Source organism: Paroedura picta, chromosome 1 (genome assembly GCF_049243985.1).
Source record: "Paroedura picta isolate Pp20150507F chromosome 1, Ppicta_v3.0, whole genome shotgun sequence".
NCBI classification, from domain to species: Eukaryota; Metazoa; Chordata; class Lepidosauria; order Squamata; family Gekkonidae; genus Paroedura; species Paroedura picta.
This window is the reverse complement of record NC_135369.1, coordinates 29,315,541-29,337,705: the sequence shown is the minus strand read 5'-3', so window position 1 is coordinate 29,337,705 and position 22,165 is coordinate 29,315,541. Positions and strand designations below refer to the sequence as shown.

At 43.8% G+C, this 22,165-nt stretch overlaps 1 protein-coding gene and 1 non-coding gene across 2 annotated transcripts in view; both read right to left on the bottom strand.

Moving 5' to 3' along the window:
- ELP3 (elongator acetyltransferase complex subunit 3) overlaps window positions 1–22,165 on the bottom strand; it is a 90,681-nt gene that overhangs the window by 17,526 nt on the left and 50,990 nt on the right. Inside the window, exons 10-13 of the mRNA XM_077331496.1 lie at window positions 13,202–13,395; window positions 4,366–4,456; window positions 2,760–2,825; window positions 1,770–1,997 (exon numbers count right to left, since the gene is read on the bottom strand). Coding sequence (XP_077187611.1) covers window positions 1,770–1,997; window positions 2,760–2,825; window positions 4,366–4,456; window positions 13,202–13,395 — 579 coding nt within the window. The remainder of the gene's footprint in view (window positions 1–1,769; window positions 1,998–2,759; window positions 2,826–4,365; window positions 4,457–13,201; window positions 13,396–22,165) is intronic.
- Window positions 19,846–19,983, bottom strand: LOC143828194 (small nucleolar RNA SNORA9). Its single transcript, XR_013227554.1, has one exon. It is a non-coding gene; the product is annotated as a small nucleolar RNA SNORA9 (small nucleolar RNA).

Sequence of the window (22,165 nt, the reverse complement as noted above, 5' to 3'; positions counted from 1 at the left end):
TGTTCTAAATGACAGCAGCGAAGCTCACCGGACCCATCAGTTTTGACGGCTTCAGGAATAAAGCAGACAATGGCAATTTCTTTATCCCGTCCCCAAAGCCCAAAGACAGCCCAAATGGAAGATCTTGTTTATATGTGACGTCCTTATTTTTATCCCAGCAGCAACAGCAGGGAGATGTGCACAACTCTCATTGTAGATTACTGAGATGAAGGTATGTGAAGTGCTCTGAATGCTTGAAATGCATTATATTTAAAAAGCCACAACTAACCACCTGATATGCTTAACCCATCTATTTGGGTGAGAGCCTATGCATCAGATGTGAATGTTATGGATGCTTTGAGTCCATGTATTTCATCAGGTCTAATTCTATTACAATAAGGGCTGGTTTGCACCTGAAAGGTCAATGGGGTATCTGGGGGCTGTAGCAGCTCACAGAATCATAGAATCATAGAGTTGGAAGGGGCCATATAGGCCATCTAGTCGAACCTCCTGCTCAACACAGGATCAGCATGGTAGGGAAGGGGCTCAAATGATGAAACTCTCCTCGTATATAAATCCTGCCTATTTGTAACCAGCTTGTCAGGAAGAAAGCCAGACTGGCACCCCACTCCTCTCTCTGAGATGCTAATTTTCTATGAGCTGGGATGTTTAATTGTATGTTCCATCTGCAGCCTGAAGTAGTTTTTTTCAGACTAAAGTTTGTCACCTCGCTGAGAACTAGATCTAAAAGGTAGGGGAAAATTTCTTTGGTTTTATAGACCAACCTCAAAAATGACAGTCTCATTTTTCTGCCTTCAGGGTTCTGTATTTTAGTGACCACATCTTCTAATTATTGCCATTACAAAACCTAATCCTAAACTGTTTCTCATATTTTTATTGAAGTGGTGAGAAAAATATTGCATCATATAAATAAACATTGAGATAACCTGATTGTTATTACCACAACCAACTGCTAGCCCCTAATCCAAGCCTAAATTTGCTCAAACTAGGTCTATTCCCCCTGTTATTACAGCTCCCATTTGCCATGGCTCCTATCAGATAGCCTTGTGGGCTGTTAAAGGGAACCTCCTCCTTTTTTCAACTGATGGAAAAACTGGTTGGATTCAGTCCTTCTAGAATATCAATATATTGAATTCTCAACCTAGCCAAATCAGTGGATAATTAAATCAGAATACTGGGGCCATGAACAGACAAAACAAATCTTTTCATTAACTTCAATAATGCCACAGGTTTGCGCCCAGAAAAAAAATCATACTCTTAAAAAAAATCCCTCACTCAAATAGCAGTAGTAGAACGTGTAGCTAACAAATGCCCTCATTGGCCATTCCAAGAAACCACACAACATTGCAATCTTTCAAGCCTTGGTTTTTGTCAATAAAAGATAGAGGGTGCAGGGCCCTTTCCAAGCCTGTTTTGTCCTTTAGTGAGGATGCGTTATGGCCCAAAGAAACCACTTTGTGACTTGATATCACATTACTTGATGAACCTCAGGAGTTGAAATTGGTGTTGTTTCCTACAGGTCATCTAGACCAAAAATGAAGGCATTCCCATTCTTGAATTGTTACATGAAAGGGCAATTGGGTGCCCCCCCTCCCCCCTGGATTTGTTGCTGTTTTGGTATTATTTTAGCTGGGTTGTATGTTAATTTTTCAATTTTGAAGTGCTAGTCAACCTGGGGGCCTGTCAATTTTAGCATAATATTAGTCTCAACATGGCCAAATCTGTGGATACTGAAATCCAGAAACATATTTTGAGGTAGCTGGGGATACCTGATGCTGGAATTTGGAGGGATCTCGACTGCTCACGGGAACCACACTTCCGTACACATGGAGCTCTCTGACAATAGAAACGCCTCCCTTCAGTTCTGGTCTGAATGTCTCCTCTGAACATTTCCGCAAACGCAGGAGGCCAATGAGGATGTCCTGCTCCGGATCTTCATAGGACACGAAAGTTTCCCAACCCCCGTTGGCCATATAGTCTCTCCGAATTAGTTCAACCTGTTCAAACGGACAAAAGGCCGAGACAAAAATAATCAGATAGCAGCAGCAGAAACAATAAAAAAATAATGATGTGGCAACCTTTAAGAGACCAGAGCCAATTTCACAGCAATGTCGGAGCTTGTTTATATGAGGGGAAGGGTGAGAAATGGTTTCACAAAGTCCATCCGACTGCAGGCAGATTTTTAGCGGCATCAGATAAGAGGCAAAGGTGTGATTATTGTATTTTTCACACGAGCCAAAACTGGTACAGAACTTTAATGAGAACATACACAAATCTTAGCACTTCTAATCTGTGAGAAGGAACGTATTGGGTATTTGGCACCACTGATGATACATTAGTAGAAGAAGAGATGGGGATTGGTCCCACCCACTCTCCAGGCTGGAAAGATCTGGACTGCGTGAATGGCTGCATGCTGTGACTCAGCACATATGAGGAGGCCTCATGACTCCTCCCTTCTTAAAACGCTGCAGAGGATTGTGGGAGCTGAGGTTTATGCGTGTAGCCCGGAGTAACACAGGAGATCCATGTACAGCCCTGATGCGCCTGTATGGTAAAACTGTGAGCTGGTTCTCAAATTCAGTCTTGGTATTCATACTCTACCATATACTGAACTCTGAGATTAACACCATCTTCCTTTTCTGTAAGTTTATGAAGCTGTGGTTGCAGCTATTGATACGGCTTAATTCAGGGATTCTCAACTGCGATGTGCACAGTGGAATTTAAACATACGCACACACATGAGAAGCAACAAGTCCCACCTGATAAGGTCTCACTTTGTGATGAATCTCTTGTATTCCAACTTCTCTTGTCCTCACATCACGACACTGGGGGGGAATAGGAAGAGAGAAAGAGAGAGAAACAACAATTACATAGTGAGACACACCACGGCTAAGGTACATTACATTTCCCACTACCTCCTTCAGAGCCTAAAATGAAGTTGGAATAGACTTTAAGCTGATAGATTCAAACAGGAACCTTCAAAATAGAAATGCTCACTGATGCATCCCAAAAACACTTTGGGGAGGGGGGGGGTAAGAAGCCATGATGTTTAAATATAAGGGACATACTGATAGGAATCAGGTTCACTGAACAGTCTGGGTCTCAAGAGAAAATGTAGCATTTGATTTATAAATAACAAAGCTCAAAGGAATGCCTCAGTAACAAAATGTTAACTCTTACTGTGTTTTGATTTGGAAAGATAGGGAAATGCAAAAGAGGAGAGCTAATCTTCAAACTTCAAAATGCAGGAAGAATCTTTTAATGAGAAAAAAATAGTTCAGAAATTCTGTGTCTGCAAGTGAGAATGTAAGATGAAATTTGTTGAGATCTCCTGCCAATAATTGAATAGAAAATTGAGAGATGGGGGGACCTATGGCTGCTGGAGAGAGAAAGGAGTTGCGTAGCTGTGGGGCAAGGAACAAACAAATCTACATGCTATAATGGTTCTGCCTTGACAGTCAATACTTTGTCCCAAGAAGGCTCTGGATGAGGCTATCTCTGTTCTGGGCCAGTGCCTGAATGCTGTGGTCAAGAGGCTGAAGCAAAAAGTTGAAGGGATGCTGGACAGGAAGGCCACTGCTTTTAGGTAGGGTTCTACAATAGATGGCGTACCATTTTGTCTGCAGGACAGGTGAAGAGGTTCAGGAGTCTGACTGGCTCCTGATGGAGAAGGAAGTGAACAAAGCTGCAAAAGGAGAAGGGTAAGGATAAAGAAGAACAGTTGGTTTTTATATGCCACTTTCCTCTATCCAAAGGGGTACCAAAGTGGCTTAGAATCACCTTCCCTTTTCTCTTCCCACAACAGAAACCCTGTGAGGTAGGTAAAGCTGAACGTGGCTCAGAAGGTTGCTCCTTTTTTGCACATGGAGGACCTGGCCATTCTGATACATGATACAGTAATCTCAAGACATGACTAGTGGACCATGTAGGTATTCGCTTAGACAGGCCTTTAAAGCAGCTGAGACAAATTCATGGCCATGTACAGTGATGGATAAGTGGACCCTTTATGTTCAGTGGCAGTGTACTGCAGAACACTAGTTGCTGGGAGGAATCAAGAGACAAGCTTTGGCCTCTGTGGCCCACTTGTAAGCTTTCAGGTGTTGATTAGTTGGGCATGAGCCACCATGAGCCGTTCTGGGAGTGGCTGGCTATTAATCTAATCAATCAATTTAATCAATCCAACCTTTGTTCCCATCCAGCAGGACTCTCCTTATGTTCTCAAGCTCATGTGCTCCAGCTCCACTAACTGGTCTTTGTCCATGCCTGGGAGAAAAGTGGACTCTATAAACACGCTTGTGTTTGGGATGAGAAGGGAGGAAAGCTGCACACAAACATGGAGAACTCACTCAAATTAATGGATTTTACCTCTGTCCCCAGGTCCTTCATCCTGGCAAGAGCTAGTTCTCTCAAGTTGCCGTGCTCCACTCCAGAACTGACTAAAGGCATTGGGATATCTCTGCAAACAAACAAACAAAAAGGTAAAGCAGGGAAACCACCCAAATACAAATTTTTAAGAAGAAAGTTCCTTCACCTCAAGGTAATACACTGACATGCAACTCCCTCCACAAGCCTGCAGCAGGAGCTGGCATACGCCAAGAAATCCCCCCCCCCAATAGGTTAAAACGAAAGGGATTCCAACCATAATGCAATGAGATTGCCAGTTCTAGGATCAATAAGAGAAAGAAAAAACCTATCCCAAGGCTACTATAAGTGTTACAAAAATTATTACAGTATAAATGAAGTAAAGGGTTCTTTGTTCTTGTTCGTTTATTCTTGTATAGCAGGGGTAGTCAACCTGTGGTCCTCCAGATGTTCATAGACTACAGTTCCCATGAGCTCCTGCCAACAAACGCTGGCAGGGGCTCATGGAAATTGTAGTTCATGGACATCTGGAGGACCACTGGTTGACTACCCCTGTCATATAGGATCCAACCAGAATGGTTTCTAGATTTGTCCCATTTTCAAAAGGAAATTTTCCTCAATGGTTATCCAACTAGCATCCCCATATTGAAGAGCCAAAGGCAGATATATATGCTATATTATTCAATAGAGGTTGAATATCCACTAGAGGTTGGATATTCATGACATTTACATTTAAAGGACAACAATTGAGGAAAATTAGTGTCTCCCACAGCTGCAAACATGTTCTGCCTATGGGTGCCAGGGTTTTCATACCCTCATCTCTGACTCAGCTAACGCATTTTCATTTTGGAATGCATGTCATCATAGGCTTTTGTTCTTTTTTGGTACAAAAGACATACTTTTTAGTGTGTGGCAGAAGAATTCTATTTCCTATTCAGACTACTTGACTCAAACAAGCACAAAGCCTACCAACATCCAAGATGAAGTCACCTGTAGAAAGCAGGTTCATGTGCCTGTCTTGCATTTAGTCCTAAGACCTACAGAAACTTCGATTTGGGCTCAGTACGACCTTAGAGACCCACAAGAACTTCAGGGTATAAGCTTTTGAGAGTCAAAGCTATCTTCATCAAATACCTTTGACTCCCAGAAGGTTGCACCCTGAAAATTTGTTGGTTTCTAAGGCGCAATTGGACCAACAGGGCTAGTCTCAGAAACTTAGGAAGCAATTTCATGAGCATATGTGTAAGTGAACTGTCTCAGGTCAAAACAGCCCTTAACACAGCAAGATGACTTGACAACTGAAAAACAAAAACAAACAAAACCAAACCCCCAAACATTTCAGCTTTACTGAATGAATGTCACGACAGTCTAGGCTGACAGCAGCAACTGAACTCCCACCGAAATCACTCAGAATGGCCCACCCTCCACAGTGAGAGGAGTATGAGGTGAAACAGTCATTTCCTGACAAGTCATTAGCTGAATCACTTTTGGTGAATGTTTGCTAAGGCATCATGGCTTGAAAGTGATCATCAGCCCATCTGAAGTAATATAGCCAGGGAGAGGATGGGTAGGGGATCATTTTTAGTAACTCTCAATCACCATGCCTCTTCTCCAGATTAATCTCATTGGGAGTCATCATGGTACAGCAGGCCAAGCCCTGCATTTAGGCCAAGGGTATCTAGGATCAAACCCTGGTCTGAAATGCAGTCAGTCATAAGGAAACAAAGGATGATCAATATCCTCAGATTCATGTTGAGAGCTGGTAGGCTACTGCAAGTGCTGCCATCTTCCACCACTTGAACAGGACTAACCCTTTCCATATCTGTTTATATTATTGGATTAACTTGGTTAGGAATGTCAAATTGTGAGGCAGACACAGTCAGAAAACAGGTGAAAGGGAGGGTAAAGGTTTGACTTAATGAGAATGGAAAAGGAGAGATTCATCTGGAGGCATCCAAAGAGGATGAATCACTGACCAGAGTCCCTCAGGCCAAATCTAGCCCCTAGAGCAGACTATCTGAACCAGGGTTTCGTGAAATCCTGGAGTTTCTTGACGGCCCCTGAAGGGTTTCCTAAATGGGTGAGAATTAATTAATTTTAATATATATTTTAAATTTGTTAAACTTTATTGGGTGATATGACCATATATGAAGAGACTCTTGTGGCGTAGAGTGGTAAGGTTGAAAGCTCTGCCCATGAGGCTGGGAGTTCAATCCCAGCAGCCGGCTCAAGGTTGACTCAGCCTTCCATCCTTCCGAGGTTGGTAAAATGAGTACCCAGCTTGCTGGGGGGTAAACGCTAATGACTTAGGAAGGCACTGGCAAACCACCCCGTATTGAGTCTGCCATGAAAACGCTAGAGGGCATCACCCCAAGGGTCAGATATGACCCAGTGCTTGCACAGGGGATACCTTTAACTTTACCTTTATGGTCATATATGACCACATATCGTCATATTGACCTGCCCTCCCCAAATGGCCAATGATGGGCCTGGAGGGGGGGAGGGGAGGGGCCCTGGTGTGTGTGTGTACAGCTATGCTTTCCACCAAATTCTGCATGATTGTGCCACTTCTGGGGTTTCCCAAAGTCTGAAGAATGTTTCATGAGTTTCTCAATGGTAAAGAATTTGAGAAAGTCTACCCTAGAGCAGTGATACTTAGTAGCTCTGTAGGCTCTTTGAAATGCCCGAGGCTCTTCTAAGCACTGTTTCCCAATATGACACCTTTCTCCATCCCATTTTTCATGAAAATGGACAAGGCTGTTTCCTAGTGGGGCAGGTGGCTGGTAGATGGCTCCCACCTTGATAAGCTGTCCCACCACCAGATAAGCTTTGAGCCTCCCTGAGGAACAGGCCTCATGCCCGGGATGGAAATAAATATGATCCTTTTGGTTCATGGTAACTGTGAAACTCGCTCTCCATAAGCTGTGGCCAGAATACCATTGTCCTAGAGTGATAGTGCCTGGCAGCTGGATGGAGAGACTATGTAGGGGCCAAAGAAATGCAGCAAAAGTGATGTTTTATTCATTTATTTATTTTGTGGTTTATTTCCCGCCACTCCCTGAAGGCTTGTGGCTGGTTACAAATGTCAGATATAATCTAAAAAATATGGCAAAAGACCTGGCCGTGGATAGTGGTGCGGAGTAGACTAGTTCCCCACCTCCCATTCTCTTCCTGAAGTGGCCTCGGAAGCCAACTAGTGGCTGACCAGAAAAATGTCATACCCCAAGTTCCAGTTCATTGATGAACGAATAAAATAGTACCAGCCCTAATACCGACCCTTGTGGGACGCCATTGCTAACTTCAGTCCATTGTGGGAGCTGTCCTTGATGCTTCCTGTCATTTAATCAGTTTTTAATTCATAAGAGAAGCTGTCCTCTTATCTCATGACTGCCAAGTCTTTGATGAGGTACCTTGTCAAACCCCTTTTGAAAGTCCCAAGTATATAACGTCTACTGGGTCACCATTGTCTACATGCTTATTCACTTTCCATTGACTCCCGAGCCTTCAGTACGCCGTAGTTTAATCACTGTTCTCCATTGTTCTACTGTTCCACTGTTCCAGCATACTGTTCTATTGTCACCACTGTATTGTTACTGTTTACAACTATCAAGTTATCTGTACTGTTCCCTGTTTGCCAAGTTCTATGTAAACCGCCCTGAGCCTCAGGGGAGCGTGGTACATAAATATAATAAATAAGTAAGTAAATAAATAAAATATGTACATTGTTTGTCACAAATAGTATGGATTCATTGTTTTGACTGGGACTGAGCACATAAAGGCACCATGAAAGAATTTACCGGGCAAGGGGAATCTAAGAAAAGGAAGGGTGGGGAGAGGCAGGGGAAGGGTGCTGCCTGGAGGGGTTTCAGGAGTATGAGGGGCCACATGGGAGAACAGATGGAAACAATTCTGTAGATATCTCCTGAAGCTCCAACTAGCCAAGTAAAATTTGCTGTTAAGAGCACAAGAGGAAACAAGAGAATTCAAAGTTCATCAAACTGACAGTCCAGAACACAAGTGGGGAGAGGCTGAGCTAACTTAACAGGGTTTCTGAGAAGGCAGTACATCACTGTCACATGCTTGATTTTTCTGTTTACAAGGGCCAATTGGGCTTTAATTCCCTTACCTCCTGCTTTCCTTCCCATCAACTTCATTATGCCTGCCTCCGTACAGCAATAATTAGCTTGCTAGTTGGTTTAGTCTTCTGTTGACTTCTTACAACATCAATGAGCCAACAGACACTAACGCAGCCTCCAAACAGCAGCCGTTAGAGGCAATCAGTATTTTGCTGTTTGGTCTAGAAGGACGCACTGGAAGAGGATGCAGTTTTCATTGGGGCATGTTAGTGCCGAGGCCACCGCTGGGGACAGCCGCTTCTTTCCAATTACTGGAGAGCTCCAGAGGCTCAGGCTGTTGCGTGCTTCACAATGGGGACGGTGATAAAACCACCCCAGTACCCGACATGAGGTCTGGATCGCAAAATCCAGCACGGTGAGTTTGCTGTCTCTGGAACTACGGCACGACATACTGGAGCGCCCGGAGGCACTCGAGAGTAGCCATCTGCTGTGTAACGTAGCTGAGCCCCTCGTCTATGTAGGGGGGGCATGTGACGCACAGTTAATTAGCATATTCATATATGCAAATGCACGCCATTTGCGGCACCTAGATGGAAGCGGGCCCTGCTCTTCCCGTATATGGGTGATTTTTAAGAGCCCATTTCTGGATCCCCCAAGGATAAAAACACATTAGAACGTCAGATGTCAGGATGCTGAAATGGCGGCTAAGTTTACACTCCCAGACATAAATTGTTTCATTTATGCTTTTCACAAACTCAGAGGCAGCATCTCAGGATGACAGCGTTCATCTGGTGCAAAGAGCTGGGGAATGCTACAAATTAACCTTTAAGGGGACTTGCCAAGGATAAATCCATCCTCGTGGCCTAATACAACGAACGCAGGACAGACCAAAGAAAATACTTTATCACACAGCACAAAAGGAACCTATGGAATTCACTCCTACAAGAAGCAGTGCAGTCCATTAGTGCAGAGGTAGTCAACCTGTGGTCCTCCAGATGTCCATGGACTACAATTCCCATGAGCCCCTGCCAGCATTTGTTGACTACCCCTGCATTAATGCAGATGGCTTAATCAGGGACAATGTAAATTTATGGTGAGAAAATTGAAGCTTCCAGGTTCAGCGGCAGTACATCCCTGAAAACCAGCTGCTGGGAATGGTTATGGATTCCATGTTCTGTTTGGAAAACAAAAATTCTCCTTGGATTAGATCCTCTGCTGAGCTACTCAGAGAGTCACTAAATAGTGGGATACACTGTCAGTAGACCTAGTGAGGGCCGTGAACATAAATGGCTCCTAGAGTCAGCAGGCCTCAAAAACTCAGTTCTAGGAGGCAGCATCAGAAACAGGCCTTGGCTTCTGTGCTGTACTTGTGCACCCTCCAGGACAACTGGTCAATCAACGTGTGAAACAGGATGATGGACTCGATGGACCACTGGCCTGATCCAGGAGGGCTCTTCATGTGTTCATTGGGCAAGGCAGTGCCTTGGGCTGGACGGAACTTTGGGCTGGCTTAGAAGGGTTTCTCTTAGCAGAAGTAACTTAGAAAACCATCACTCTGGGAGACGAACAAAAGGAAGTCCTGGACCTCATTTGGTGCCTCAGCAATGGCTGAGGTTCAAGGACTTTACCTGAACAAACTTTTTACGGTATTATTAAATCAAAGTAAAAGTTTGCATTGGTTCATCTGGCAAGGCAAGATGAATTACTTTTGGGGTTTTTTATTACTAACTCCCACCTTTGAGTAGGCCCAGATGTTATTAAAAATGTTCTGCTTTGACAATTACAAATATGATATTCTTTCCCCACGGGAGGGAAAAACCCTGGACAGCTGATAAAGGGAATGATTTAATATTTGGTAATGTCCTGAGCTGACCACTAAGGTCTTGGCAGAGATGAGAGGATGTACTTCAGTGAATATTACCTACACCTATTGGAAAATGTCTATTGAGAGATATCTGTAAAGGGTCCTCTTTTCTGCAGCTTTGGGCTTTGGCATTGAAGAAGCAGCACGCAGGAAACAATTTGTGGCAAAGTTTGTAGTGATGGGATGGGTAGCCTAGCTGATTTTACCTCAGCCAGAAAAGGGTGGTCAACTGGAACTTCCATTAAAGATCCATTTTGCTGTTATTATAATATATTTGTAAGCCACTTTTCCATGTTGGCATAAGAATATAAGAAGGATCAGGCCAGAGGTCCATCTAGTCCAGCATCCTATTACTCTGGAGGGCCAGCAATTGGGCACAGAGGCCAACGGGGCACAGAGCCAGTTTGGTGTAGTGGTTTCGATAAGTTTTATGTAAACTGCCCTAAGCCTCCGAGGAGGGCAGTATATAAATACAATAAATAAATAAAAATAATCAGGTGAGCTGGGTTTGATTCCTCACTCCCCCCCATGCAACCAGCTAGGTGACCTTGGGCTCATCACAGTCCTGATAGAGCTGTTCTGACCAAGCAGTCATATCAGGGCTCTCTCAGCCTCACCTACCTCACACACAAACCAGATATATACCCTAAACATCTGAGAGCCAGCTTGGTGTAGTGGTTAGGAGCACAAACATCTAGCGAGCCGGGTTTGATTCCCCACTCCTCCCCCACATGCAGCCAGCGGGTGGCCTTGGACTTGCCACAGCACTGATAAAGCTGTTGTGACCGAGCAGTGTTAATATCTCTTCTCCATCTACTTTCACATTATTTTAATTATATTTACTCAGAACAGTACAGCAAAGATGGGCCTGGAGTAGCTTTGATAAAAAACCTGTTCCCAGTTCTGGGCGGAGCAGGACTGGTAGGATAAACGGGGAAATTAAATCTCTGAGCTGCTGTGCTCCCATCAGAGCAGCCTTTCTCAACTGTTCTACTGTTGAGAAACCCCTGAAACATTCCTCAGGCTTTGAAAAACCCCAGAAGTGGCACAATTGTGCAGAATATGTTTGGGATACATAGCTGTGGACATACCCACCAGGGCCCCTCCCCTTCCCACCCCCTCCAGTCTCATAATCGGCCATTGGGGGGGGAGGCAGGTCAACATGACCATATATGGCCATATCATCTGATAAATGTTTAATATATTAAACATTTTAAAATTAACTCCCACCCATTTGGGAAGCCCTTCCGGGGCCATCAATAAATGCCAGGGTTTTACGAATCTCAATTGAGAAACCTCAATCAAGAATGGTTGAAAGGATGTCCAGCTAGAGTGGGCTTGCAGCTGAAGCTGCAGCCTGCAAGCAACAAAGCCTGCCTTAAAGGTAAAGGTATCCCCTGTGCAAGCACCGAGTCATGTCTGACCCTTGGGGTGACGCCCTCTAGCGTTTTCATGGCAGACTCAATACGGGGTGGTTTGCCAGTGCCTTCCCCAGTCATTACCGTTTACCCCCCAGCAAGCTGGGTACTCATTTTACCGACCTTGGAAGGATGGAAGGCTGAGTCAACCTTGAGCCGGCTGCTGGGATTGAACTCCCAACCTCATGGGCAGAGCTTTCAGACTGCATGTCTGCTGCCTTACCACTCTGCTGCCTTACCACTCTGCGCCACAAGAGGCTCTTAAAAGCCTGCCTTACCGACCTGCAATTTACATTTTAGTCACACAGACATTCTTTCAATCTCAGTTGTTGAAAGTATAATTGAAAAAAGCATTTATTCTGCTCTATTACTGAAAAAAGAAAAAGAAAGAAAAAATTATGAAAGGAATACAACCTGCCACTAACTATAAAGAGAAAATGGAGGCTTTCTGGATGACTAGATTTTTCACACCATGAGTATGGACCCTAGCAGCTGCATTTTGAACCAACTGCAATTTCTGGGTCAGAGATAAGGGTAGGCACATATAGAGTGAGTTACAGAAGTCTGATCTTGAAGTGGTCGTGGCATAGATTATGGTGGCCAAGTGTTCTGGAGTCGAGGAGGGGTCTAATAGCCTCACCTGGTGCAATGGTAAAACACCAATTGAGCTACCCTAATGATCTGAATCACCCTAGCTCGTGGCCTTTTGCCACTTTGGGTGACTCACCCAGGGTGAAAGATTGTAGGAGTGGGACTATTTGTTAAGTGTGACTGACCCTGCAGTAATCATGTGATTAACCTACTGTGTGAATTTAGCCTGAATCACACGAAGCGATAGGATTTCCTTATAAGCATTATAAGACAGCACAAAAGAGCCAGTGACATACAGGGAGCCAGGGATAATAGAATTTATCCCCCCACGCCCAACTGGTATTTATTCTGAGCAGTATAGTTAATCTGGAATAGGTCTGAGTAAGATATCAAACGAACATATCTTTATAGGGTTCTGAGAAGTAGAATCATAGAACCATAGAGTTGGAAGGGATCTCCAAGGTCATCTACTCCAACCCCCTGCACTATGCAGGAACTCACAACTACCAGCCTACCTACAGTGACCCCAATTTCATGCCCAAATGATCCCTCCCCACCAAAAATCTCCAGAATCCAGCCTGGCCTGGAGGAAAGTCACCTACCATCCCACTGTCATGATCAGCAATTCCCTGGGCATGCAAGGAAGGACCACAAGAGACAAACACTGGCACATCCCTTCCTGCTCACCCTCTCACAATCTAAGTTCACAAAATCAGCATTTCTGTCAGATGGCTCGCTAACCTCTGCTTAAAAACTTCCAAACAAAGGGAACCCACCACCTCCCAAGGAAGCCTATTCCACCGAGGAACCACTCTAACAGTCAGATCTTAGCACTTAAGTCTCAGTTGTATTTTATAGAGTGGAGTGAATCAACTGTACAACAAAGTTACCTTTGCACTCGGTACACCCGGGTCCAAGGGGGGACAAGAGCTAGAATTCTTGCCACCAAATCGACTAGGGTGCTTGGAGGATAACTCTTATACCGCCCAGATTTCCAGAGCTCATATAGGCCTGTGCCGCGTATGACGAGAGTTGGGTAGAGCTTCATGCCGTCTGGACGAAAGGCAGGATTCTCAAAAAACTCCTGTGGAAAAGGAAAGACAAGCAAAAGATCAGAACAAGAGGCACAGGCCTGCTAGAGCCCTGCTCTTCAAATAGGCCGCCATGTTTGTCATTCAGTAAAGAAAGCATCTGAGAATGGCCGTCAGAAGCAGCAGGAATTTGGGATAGTCAACAGGCCAGGCCAGTGACACTAACAATCTAACGTTCCAGTCTGTAAGTACAAATTCATCCATGCATCGTTATTTTACTTGAGGTACAGAACCTTCCCACTGTTTTCTATTTTCAGGAGCCCTAATCCCTGTCAAATTTTACATGGTTGTAGATCATAACATAACTTTTTGTTAGTTCCTACGAGCATGGACAAACATGAACTAGAAGACTAAGAAAAAATCCCCTCAAGGAAACTCAATGGATTCATAGGATTAAAGAGGGCAGGTCACACACAAGGAGCAGCCTAAAACCAGACAGATGATTAGGTCAGGTTAATCACCCCCAAAAAATGTTCATAATCATGTGCTGATGTTCAACAAAAAGTCTTTTTCACATATGTGTTCTGTGGACAAGAATACGACTGTATTGAATTGGACATGCAAAGGCTTTAGCAGACACCCAGGCTGGCTAGCTATTGCTTCTCTGGTTCCAGCCAAGCACTGACACAACCCTTCCTGCCCACCTACTCACAAGCTACCTAAATTCATATTTCTGCCAGATGGCTACCTAGCTTAAGCTTAAAAACTTACAAGAAAGGAGAATTCATCACCTCTCGAGGAAGCCTGTTCCACTAAGGAACTGTTCTGTCAGGAACTTCTCCCAGATGTTTAGTCAAAAATTATTTTAAATTAATTTTTGGTCCAACCCTCTGGGGCAACACAAAACAACTCTGTTCCAGCCTTTATGTGACAGCCCTTCAAGTACTAGAAGATGGTTATTGTATCACCTCTCAGTCATCTCCTCTCCAGGCTAAATAGACCAAGCTCCCTCAACCTTTCCTCATACAATTTGGTCTCCAAACCTCTCACCATCTTTGTTGCCCTCCTCATTCTTCCCTGCATTTGGGCTTCCTCTCTGCATGTGGCTCCAGCTCCTGCAGTAGCCATTTTGTGGTTGACTCCACCTTCTGTGACAGCTGTTTTGTGGTTGCATCCACCACCCTGTGTCAGTATACCAGAACTCACAGGCTCAAGGTTGGGGATCCCTACCCCAAATCAACAAACAATTGTATGCTTCAACCCCTATGAGCTCAGCACTTCCTTGACTAATGGAAACTTTACATCCATACATGCATGGATGTATGCCTCATTTATTTCAGACCGGCCTCATTTATTTCAGACAGTGCAGGACAAGTGGAAGCCTGTTCTCCCACTGTGTGTAGCCTAGTCTGTCTCACAGAGGTTGATTCCTGTGAAAAGTGGAATGGAGCATGCATCTTTTCTCCTCAACTGTTCATTTGTGAAAATACTGCCACGGCCAGAGTAAACCTCCTCCTCCAATCATTGAGAGCATGGCCATTTCCTCTCCATGCCGTGATGCCAAAAGTGAGGCATGTACTTCTCCTGTATATAATGGCTACAAATACACAGCCACGATCTCTTGCGCCTGAATAACCTCGACAGAACCACTACTTTGTTTGTGAAAACACACCTCCAGCATATCAGAGCACGACTTTTTGCAGCAAACAAAACAAAGTCATCAGGGCGACCTGCTGTTCAAAACCCTGCAGGTTCGGCATCATTCCAAGGAGCTCAATTTATCTGAATGGGAAGCTGCTGCTCTATGAATTGCAGACTTCAAAATGTCAATACAATCTCATCAGCATAAAAGCTGGACAAGCGAGCCAACACATGTATTTTACAAACATGATAATTGATTTCACCAGCAAATGCTTTAAAAAAAAAAACCCCACTGTTATTATTGTTAACAGTGTTGATGGATTCCATTCATTCACACTCTTATAAACCCACTGCTAGCATAAATAATCACGATGCAATTGGTACAAATTAGTCATTTCGATGCCAGGAAACTGCTGATTTTCCACCGACGTGGAGAGGACTGTTAGTCAACTGTGCAGATGTCATTCTCCCAATCCTAATCAGTTGTCTGACAAACAGGTGATTATCTTGCCTTAGTAGAATAAATTGAACTGGTCGTTCCTATCGCTCTCCAACTTAACAAGTGTCAGAGAGAGGAACGACTCTCTGATAGCTAGGTCGATGGAAAACAGCAACAAAAAGCAAGCACAGAAAACAGGAATGCAAGAGATAATGATGAATTCCAGAGCAGCTTCCTTACCCATGACACCTTCAATGGTAAAGGTGCTCTCAGAAGAGGTGATTCAACATACAATTTATTCAAGGCTAGGCTGATATATAGCTTGGGGACTAGTATATCTGACCTTGAAGCATTTATGGCTAAGGCCAGGTGAAACAAGAGGGCTGCTTGGCTGGCAGAGGCAAGCTTGGAATCTGGGAAGACAACACTGTCCCATACTTTTCTCCACTCAGCAGATCCAGTGGTTCAACACAAGAAGTAATCAGCATGTCAACCAGAAGGCTATTAGTTGGAACTCTGGTTGATCCTTATAAGACTGGAATATTAAGATAAAATGGTAGATTGATGGACAAAGCATATTAGCAAAGAGAAGAATTATGCTGAGAGTACATCTTGATGAATTTGAAATGGGAATACAAGATGAAATCTGAACAGGATCATAAATACTAAACAACTGAGCATATGAAATTGTTTATATGACTGGTCCATCTTTCTCAATACTGCCTACTCTCACAAGTGGTGGCTCTCCAGGATGTCAGACAGAGAAGGGCCTTCCCTAGCCTTGCTATGTGACAGTGTTTTTAAACTGGAAATGCCAGGGATTGAACCAAGGGCATTCGGCATGGAGCGTTATAGAGATGGTGGTTAATCAACCCCATGAGGGATTAGAGGGGATACTTATTAAATTTGCAGATGATATTAAACTGGGAGGGGAAGCAAACACAACAGAAGACAGAATCAGAATACAGGATGATCTTGATATGCTCAAGAACTGGTCTAAACTGAATAAAATGAAATTCAATAGGGACAAATGTAAAGTTCTGCATTTAGGTAGGAAAAACCATTTACACCAATTTACGATGGGGGAGACTTGTCTTGGCAGTAGTATGTGCGAAAAAGATCTAGGAGTCTTAGTAGACCATACATTGAACATGAGTCAGCAGTGTCTCAGTGGCTAAAAAGGAAAATGGGATTTGGGGCTGTATCAAACGGAGTATCGTGTCCAGATCACAGGAGGTGATGGTACCGCTTTACTCTGCTCCAGTTCAGCTTCACTTGGAGTACTGTGTTCAGTTTTGGGCACCCCAATTGAAGAGGGACGTTGACAAACTAGAACGTGTCCAGAGGAGAGCAACAAAGATGGTGAGGGGTTTGGAGACCAAGACGTATGAGGAAAGGTTGCGGGAGCTTGGTCTGTTTAGCCTGGAGAGGAGACGACTGAGAGGGGATCTGATAACCATCTTCAAGTATTTAAAAGGCTGCCATATAGAGGATGGAGCAGAATTGTTCTCTCTTGCTCCAGAGGGATGGACCAGATACAATGGGATGAAATTAATTCAAAAGAAATTCTGTCTAAACATCCAGAAGAAGTTCCTGACAGAGTGGTTTCTCAGTGGAACAGGCTTCCTCAGAAGGTGGTAGGTTCTCCATCTTTGGAAATTTTTAAACAGCACTAGAATGGTTTCTCAAATAGGCGAGAGCTAATTAATAGATAGATATAATCTATCTATTATATATTATACAATCAGATTACATAATCAGATTATATAATCAATTATATAATCTATAATCAGAGTCCAGTGGCACCTTTAAGACCAACAAAGATTTATTCAAGGCGTGAGCTTTCGAGTGCAAACACTCTTCCTCAGACTAAGAACTCCCTGAAACACATTTCCATTCACAGTGATTCATGGGCTTTCAAAATCAACTGGCTGCTGCTCTGGTGTCTGCGGGTCTCATGGCTTTGGCTTCTTCTCCTCCTTGGAGAGCGTAGTGGCTAAGGCCCTGGAGGAGGACCCCCCCCCCCCCACTGCCGCCTTCCTGGCTCAGCAAGAGAGCGAGATCGAATCCTAATATTTAGATAGATGGAGATAGATAGCCATCTGACGGAGAGGCTGATTCTGTGAACATTGAAGGGGGTATCAGTTTACACTGTCAGCAATAGGGTTGTGGGTGTCCTGCATGGTGCAGAGAGTTGGACTAGATGACCCAGGAGGTCCTTTCCCACTCTATGATTCTATACTAATCATATATGCTCTCCCAGTGAGTCACTGCTGTTAATGTTAAATAGGACACAACATCCTTTTCAATCAACTTGAATATTCTCTCACTGTCCTTAGTCTAACTATGCCTATACACAAATATTGCATGAGGATAGACACTAAAGTATGACACAAAAGAAAGATATTGATCTTTAGGATTTGAATAGGGATTAGGGATGCTTTTCACTGCAAATTGTAGACATGACAGTTGTGCTGGATGGCAAAGTTAGTGCTTTAAAGGGGAGTGATGCCTATCCTAGACAGTTAGGATTTTGCTATCAATCAATCTAAAACAGGCTTTCAAAAACCCTGGGGTTTCGTGACAGCACTGGAAGGGTTTCTCAAATAGGTGAGAATTAATTAATAATATAGAGATAGCTCTAGAAATGTAAATAAATAAACAAATAGTTAAACATTTATTGGGAGATATGACCACATATGGTCATGTCAATCTGTCCCCCTGCCTTCCAAAATGACCAATGATGGGACACAACTATGCTTCCCAATCATGTTCAGAAGCACTTCCAGGGTTTCTCAAAGGCTGATGAATGTTTCAGGGGTTTCTCAATGGTAAAAAAGTTGAGAAAGGCTGCTCTAAAACTTTTGACTTGGCCTTTGACCAACAAGTTGGAGCAGTAGCTGAGAATGATCTGATTGGAAAGTGAGCTTCCCTTCTAGACACGGCTAATCTAGAAATGTTGATCCATGCTAACTACTATCTTGGCTAGATTAATAATTTTAATATCTTGTATTTTATGCTGCTGCTCTTAATTGTAGGCTGCCTTGAGCAGGACTCTGAATTTGTGACACAGAAATAGTCTAAATAAAATAAATGATACTCTCGTGGAAGTATCTAAGCTAATGCAAAATGTGGCAACTCATCAGCTTGTGGATGTGGCGCATCATGAGCACATTATACCTGTAATGAAACATTGGCTATCCACCTCTGGGCTCAATTCAAGGTGCTAATTTGTACCTGCACCACACCTTCAAGGCCTGAGGACTACATATCTGAGAGACTGCTATCATAAATCTGATCACCAAATCAGACTTCATTATTGACTGGGAAGATATATATGCTCACCTTTCCAGAGACCTGCTCATGAAGTTAAAATGTAATAATAATAAAAAAAAGATTATTAATAACCTTTTAAAAGCCAGGGGCATAAAGAATGAAGATGAAATACATAAAACTGTCCTCAAACTAGAAGCAGATTATGAAAACAGTTTTTAAAAGATGGACCCTCTCTGTTGAAAGCTTAGGTAAAGCTTTTTATTTGTTAATTAAAACATTTCTACCCCACCTTTCTTTGTGGTTCAAGGCCGCTTATGACTTTACAGCATTTCCCGTTAAAACCAAAAATAAAATTTAAAAGCCTCAATCTCTCTTTTCCCTCCCTTGACAGATGGCTGCAGGTTCAAACCACCTCAGAAGCCCTGGCCAACAAACAAGACTTGCAGCACCGTCAGGAAGCCCATTCCACAGAGCAAGAACCATGACTGAAAAGGCCCAGGGCCTCATCAATGCCAGACAGGCCACTCTGAGGGATGGAAGAGCCAGCAAGTGGCTACCTGAAGGCCATAGTTGATGCCCAGGGACACACAGAAGACGATACCCCTTCAATAATGTGGTTCACACTTCATGAAGGGTTCTAAAAGTCATACCCAGCACCATGAATTTATTTATTTTCAAATTTTTAGACCGCCACTCCCGGAACAACCAGCTCATGGTGGTTTACATGAATCTAAAATCCCATAAAACAGTAATATCCCAGTAAAAACCCAAGATGGCGGTAAAAACACAACAACAGGAATTGATCTCAGAAACACTCAATGTAGCTGTTTTGAGAAACAGCCTAAAACCAGGCAGGGAGGAAAGGAACAATCAACTTTTGAGGGTCAAAACTCCTGTCACCAGACCCAAATCTATTTCATTCATTCATTCATTCATTCATTCATTCATTCATTCATTCATTCATTCATTCATTCATTCATTCATTCATTCATTCATTCATTCATTCATTCATTCATTCATTCATTCATTCATTTTTCTATGCCGCCCTCCTTTGTGGCTCAGGGCAGTTTACAATGGAAACTTTCACAAACTATACAAAACAATAAACATCTTTTTTTACCCCCCCTCCCTCCAGCTGCCAGGTGAGGCGTGTCTGAGACTTCTATAACCTCACTCCGGAGTGGGAGCGGAGCAAGGCCTCAAACCATCCCAGGGCTTCTCTTGCAAGCACTACAGGAATGAACAGGGCCACAGATGAGACCTAGCCATGCTGGAAGGCTTGCGTAAATACAATAAACATCTTGATTAGAACAAATAACATTTTTAACAGTAAGAACTTGTATCGAAATAAAATGGCTTATAACTTAGCAGTCAACATCCAGCATTAAAGAACTCAATTTTATGGTACAGTGGTTCAGTCTCTTGTTCTGCGGGTGCAGTTGATGGTGGGCTCTGGTTGGTGGTTTGTTCACTTGTCTTGATGGAGAGTCTGGTGGAAGAGCTCCATTTTGCAAGCCCTGTGGAAATGTTTTAGCTTTAACAATGGCCTGATGCCATCTGAGAGTTCATTCCACCAGGTGGGGGCCAAGACTGAGAAAGCCCTGGCTCTGGTTGATGACAGACAAGCTTCTCTGGGGCTGGGGATCACCAACCTGTTGTTGTTAATGGAGGGTAATGCTCTTTGGGGGGGGGGGGCACTCTGTCTTACCAGAACTGTAAGCCTGATCTGGTAGTCAACTGGTAGCCATGGCAGCTGTTGGAATGCTGGCCAGATGTGGGCCCTCCAAAGTGTTCTTGTAAGAACCCTGGCTGCTGAATTCTGTTCAAGAATCAGGGTAGGCCTGTGCAGAGCAATTTGCAGAAATTTAGCCTAGAGTTGACCGTCACCTGGAACACTGTGGCTAGGTGTTCTGGGGCCAGGTATGGTGGTAGTAGCTTGGCTTGACGCAGGTGGAAGAAGTCTAGATGAACTATTATTTATATTTATATTTATATTTATATTTATATTTATATTTATATTTATATTTATATTTATATTTATATTTATATTTATATTTATATTTATATTTATATTTATATTTATATTTATATTTATATTTATATTTATATTTATATGCCGCCCATTTCTTTGTAGCTCTGGGCGGTTTGCGATCTGTTCCTCCATGGAGAGGGAGGTGTCAAAGAGCATACCCAGGTTCCTGGCTGAGTGTGCAACTGATAGTTGCAACCCATCCAGGTAGGGCAGTTGCACTTCCTCACCTGGACCTTTCCTACCAAACCACAGGCTCGCCGTCTTTGAAGGATTAAACTACAGATGATTCCAGACATCTGGCTAATGAATCTGAGAGTGAGTCGGGGTGGCCATTCATCATAAGGAAAAGCTGGGTGTCATTGGTGTATTGATGGTATCTCAGTCCAAACCTCCATATCAGCTGAGCAAGAGGGCACATAAAGATGTTAAATAGGACTGGGGAGAAAACTGCTCTTTGGGGCAATCCACATGCAACAGGTACTCCTATTGCCACTCTGTCTGCAACCCCAAAGAGATCAGCCATTGAAGGGCTGACCCTCATCTCCTGAGCTAGTAGCTCATCATCTAGAGCTCAGTGTCAAACGCTGCTGGTAGGTCAAGTAGTATGATCCACCTCGATCTAGCTGGCAGTGGAATCTAGCTGTTTTACTGCAGACCAATGCAGGCACCCTTAGAAACTGTCCCTTAAGGCAGTGGTCCCCAACGCCCGTTCCAGGGACCAGGACCGGTCTGTGGATCAGTTGGTAGTGGTCCGCAACTCCTCCTCGTCCTCCTCCCTGGCTGCTGCCTCGGGGGCTGCCCTGCCACTCTGCCACCGGCTCACCTTTGGTGTTCTCCAGTGGCTGCCATGGCTGGGGCGCCCCTCGGCGTGACACTGCGCAGCTGCTGCTGGCAGTGCCCCCCAGCCGGCAGCGGGAAGTCATGGGCGCAGGCAGGAAAACAAGTGGAGCTCAGGAGGTGTCGACGTCCCTCGGCAAAAGACTACCCCCCCCCCCGGGCCTCAGAAAAATTGTCAAGCATTGACCGGTCCTTGGTGATAAAAAGGTTGGGGACCATTACCTTAAGGTTCCACATTCTAGCAAGGAGTAAGATGGTCTTTGCTCTTATTTCAGCCAGAGCGATTTGCATCTGCAAGCACTAAAATATTCTGTTTCCAGAACTTGATAATTCACCCCTTTTGCACTTTTCCTTTCTGCCAGCCATGCATTTGCATCTGGATTGCAACTCTATATAGATAGAGTGAAGTTCCACTGGTTGAATGATTGGGGTGACTTGTAGGGTGGATGGCATTTTTTCAAAGTTTGGTATATTTTAAAGACCCCTACAATTAATTAATATTGCTATAATGCTCCAATAGGAATTGACATATACAACGTGTTCACCCCCAACACCAACACCTTTTCCCCCGGCACCCCTTTTGCATTTCGATTTCTCC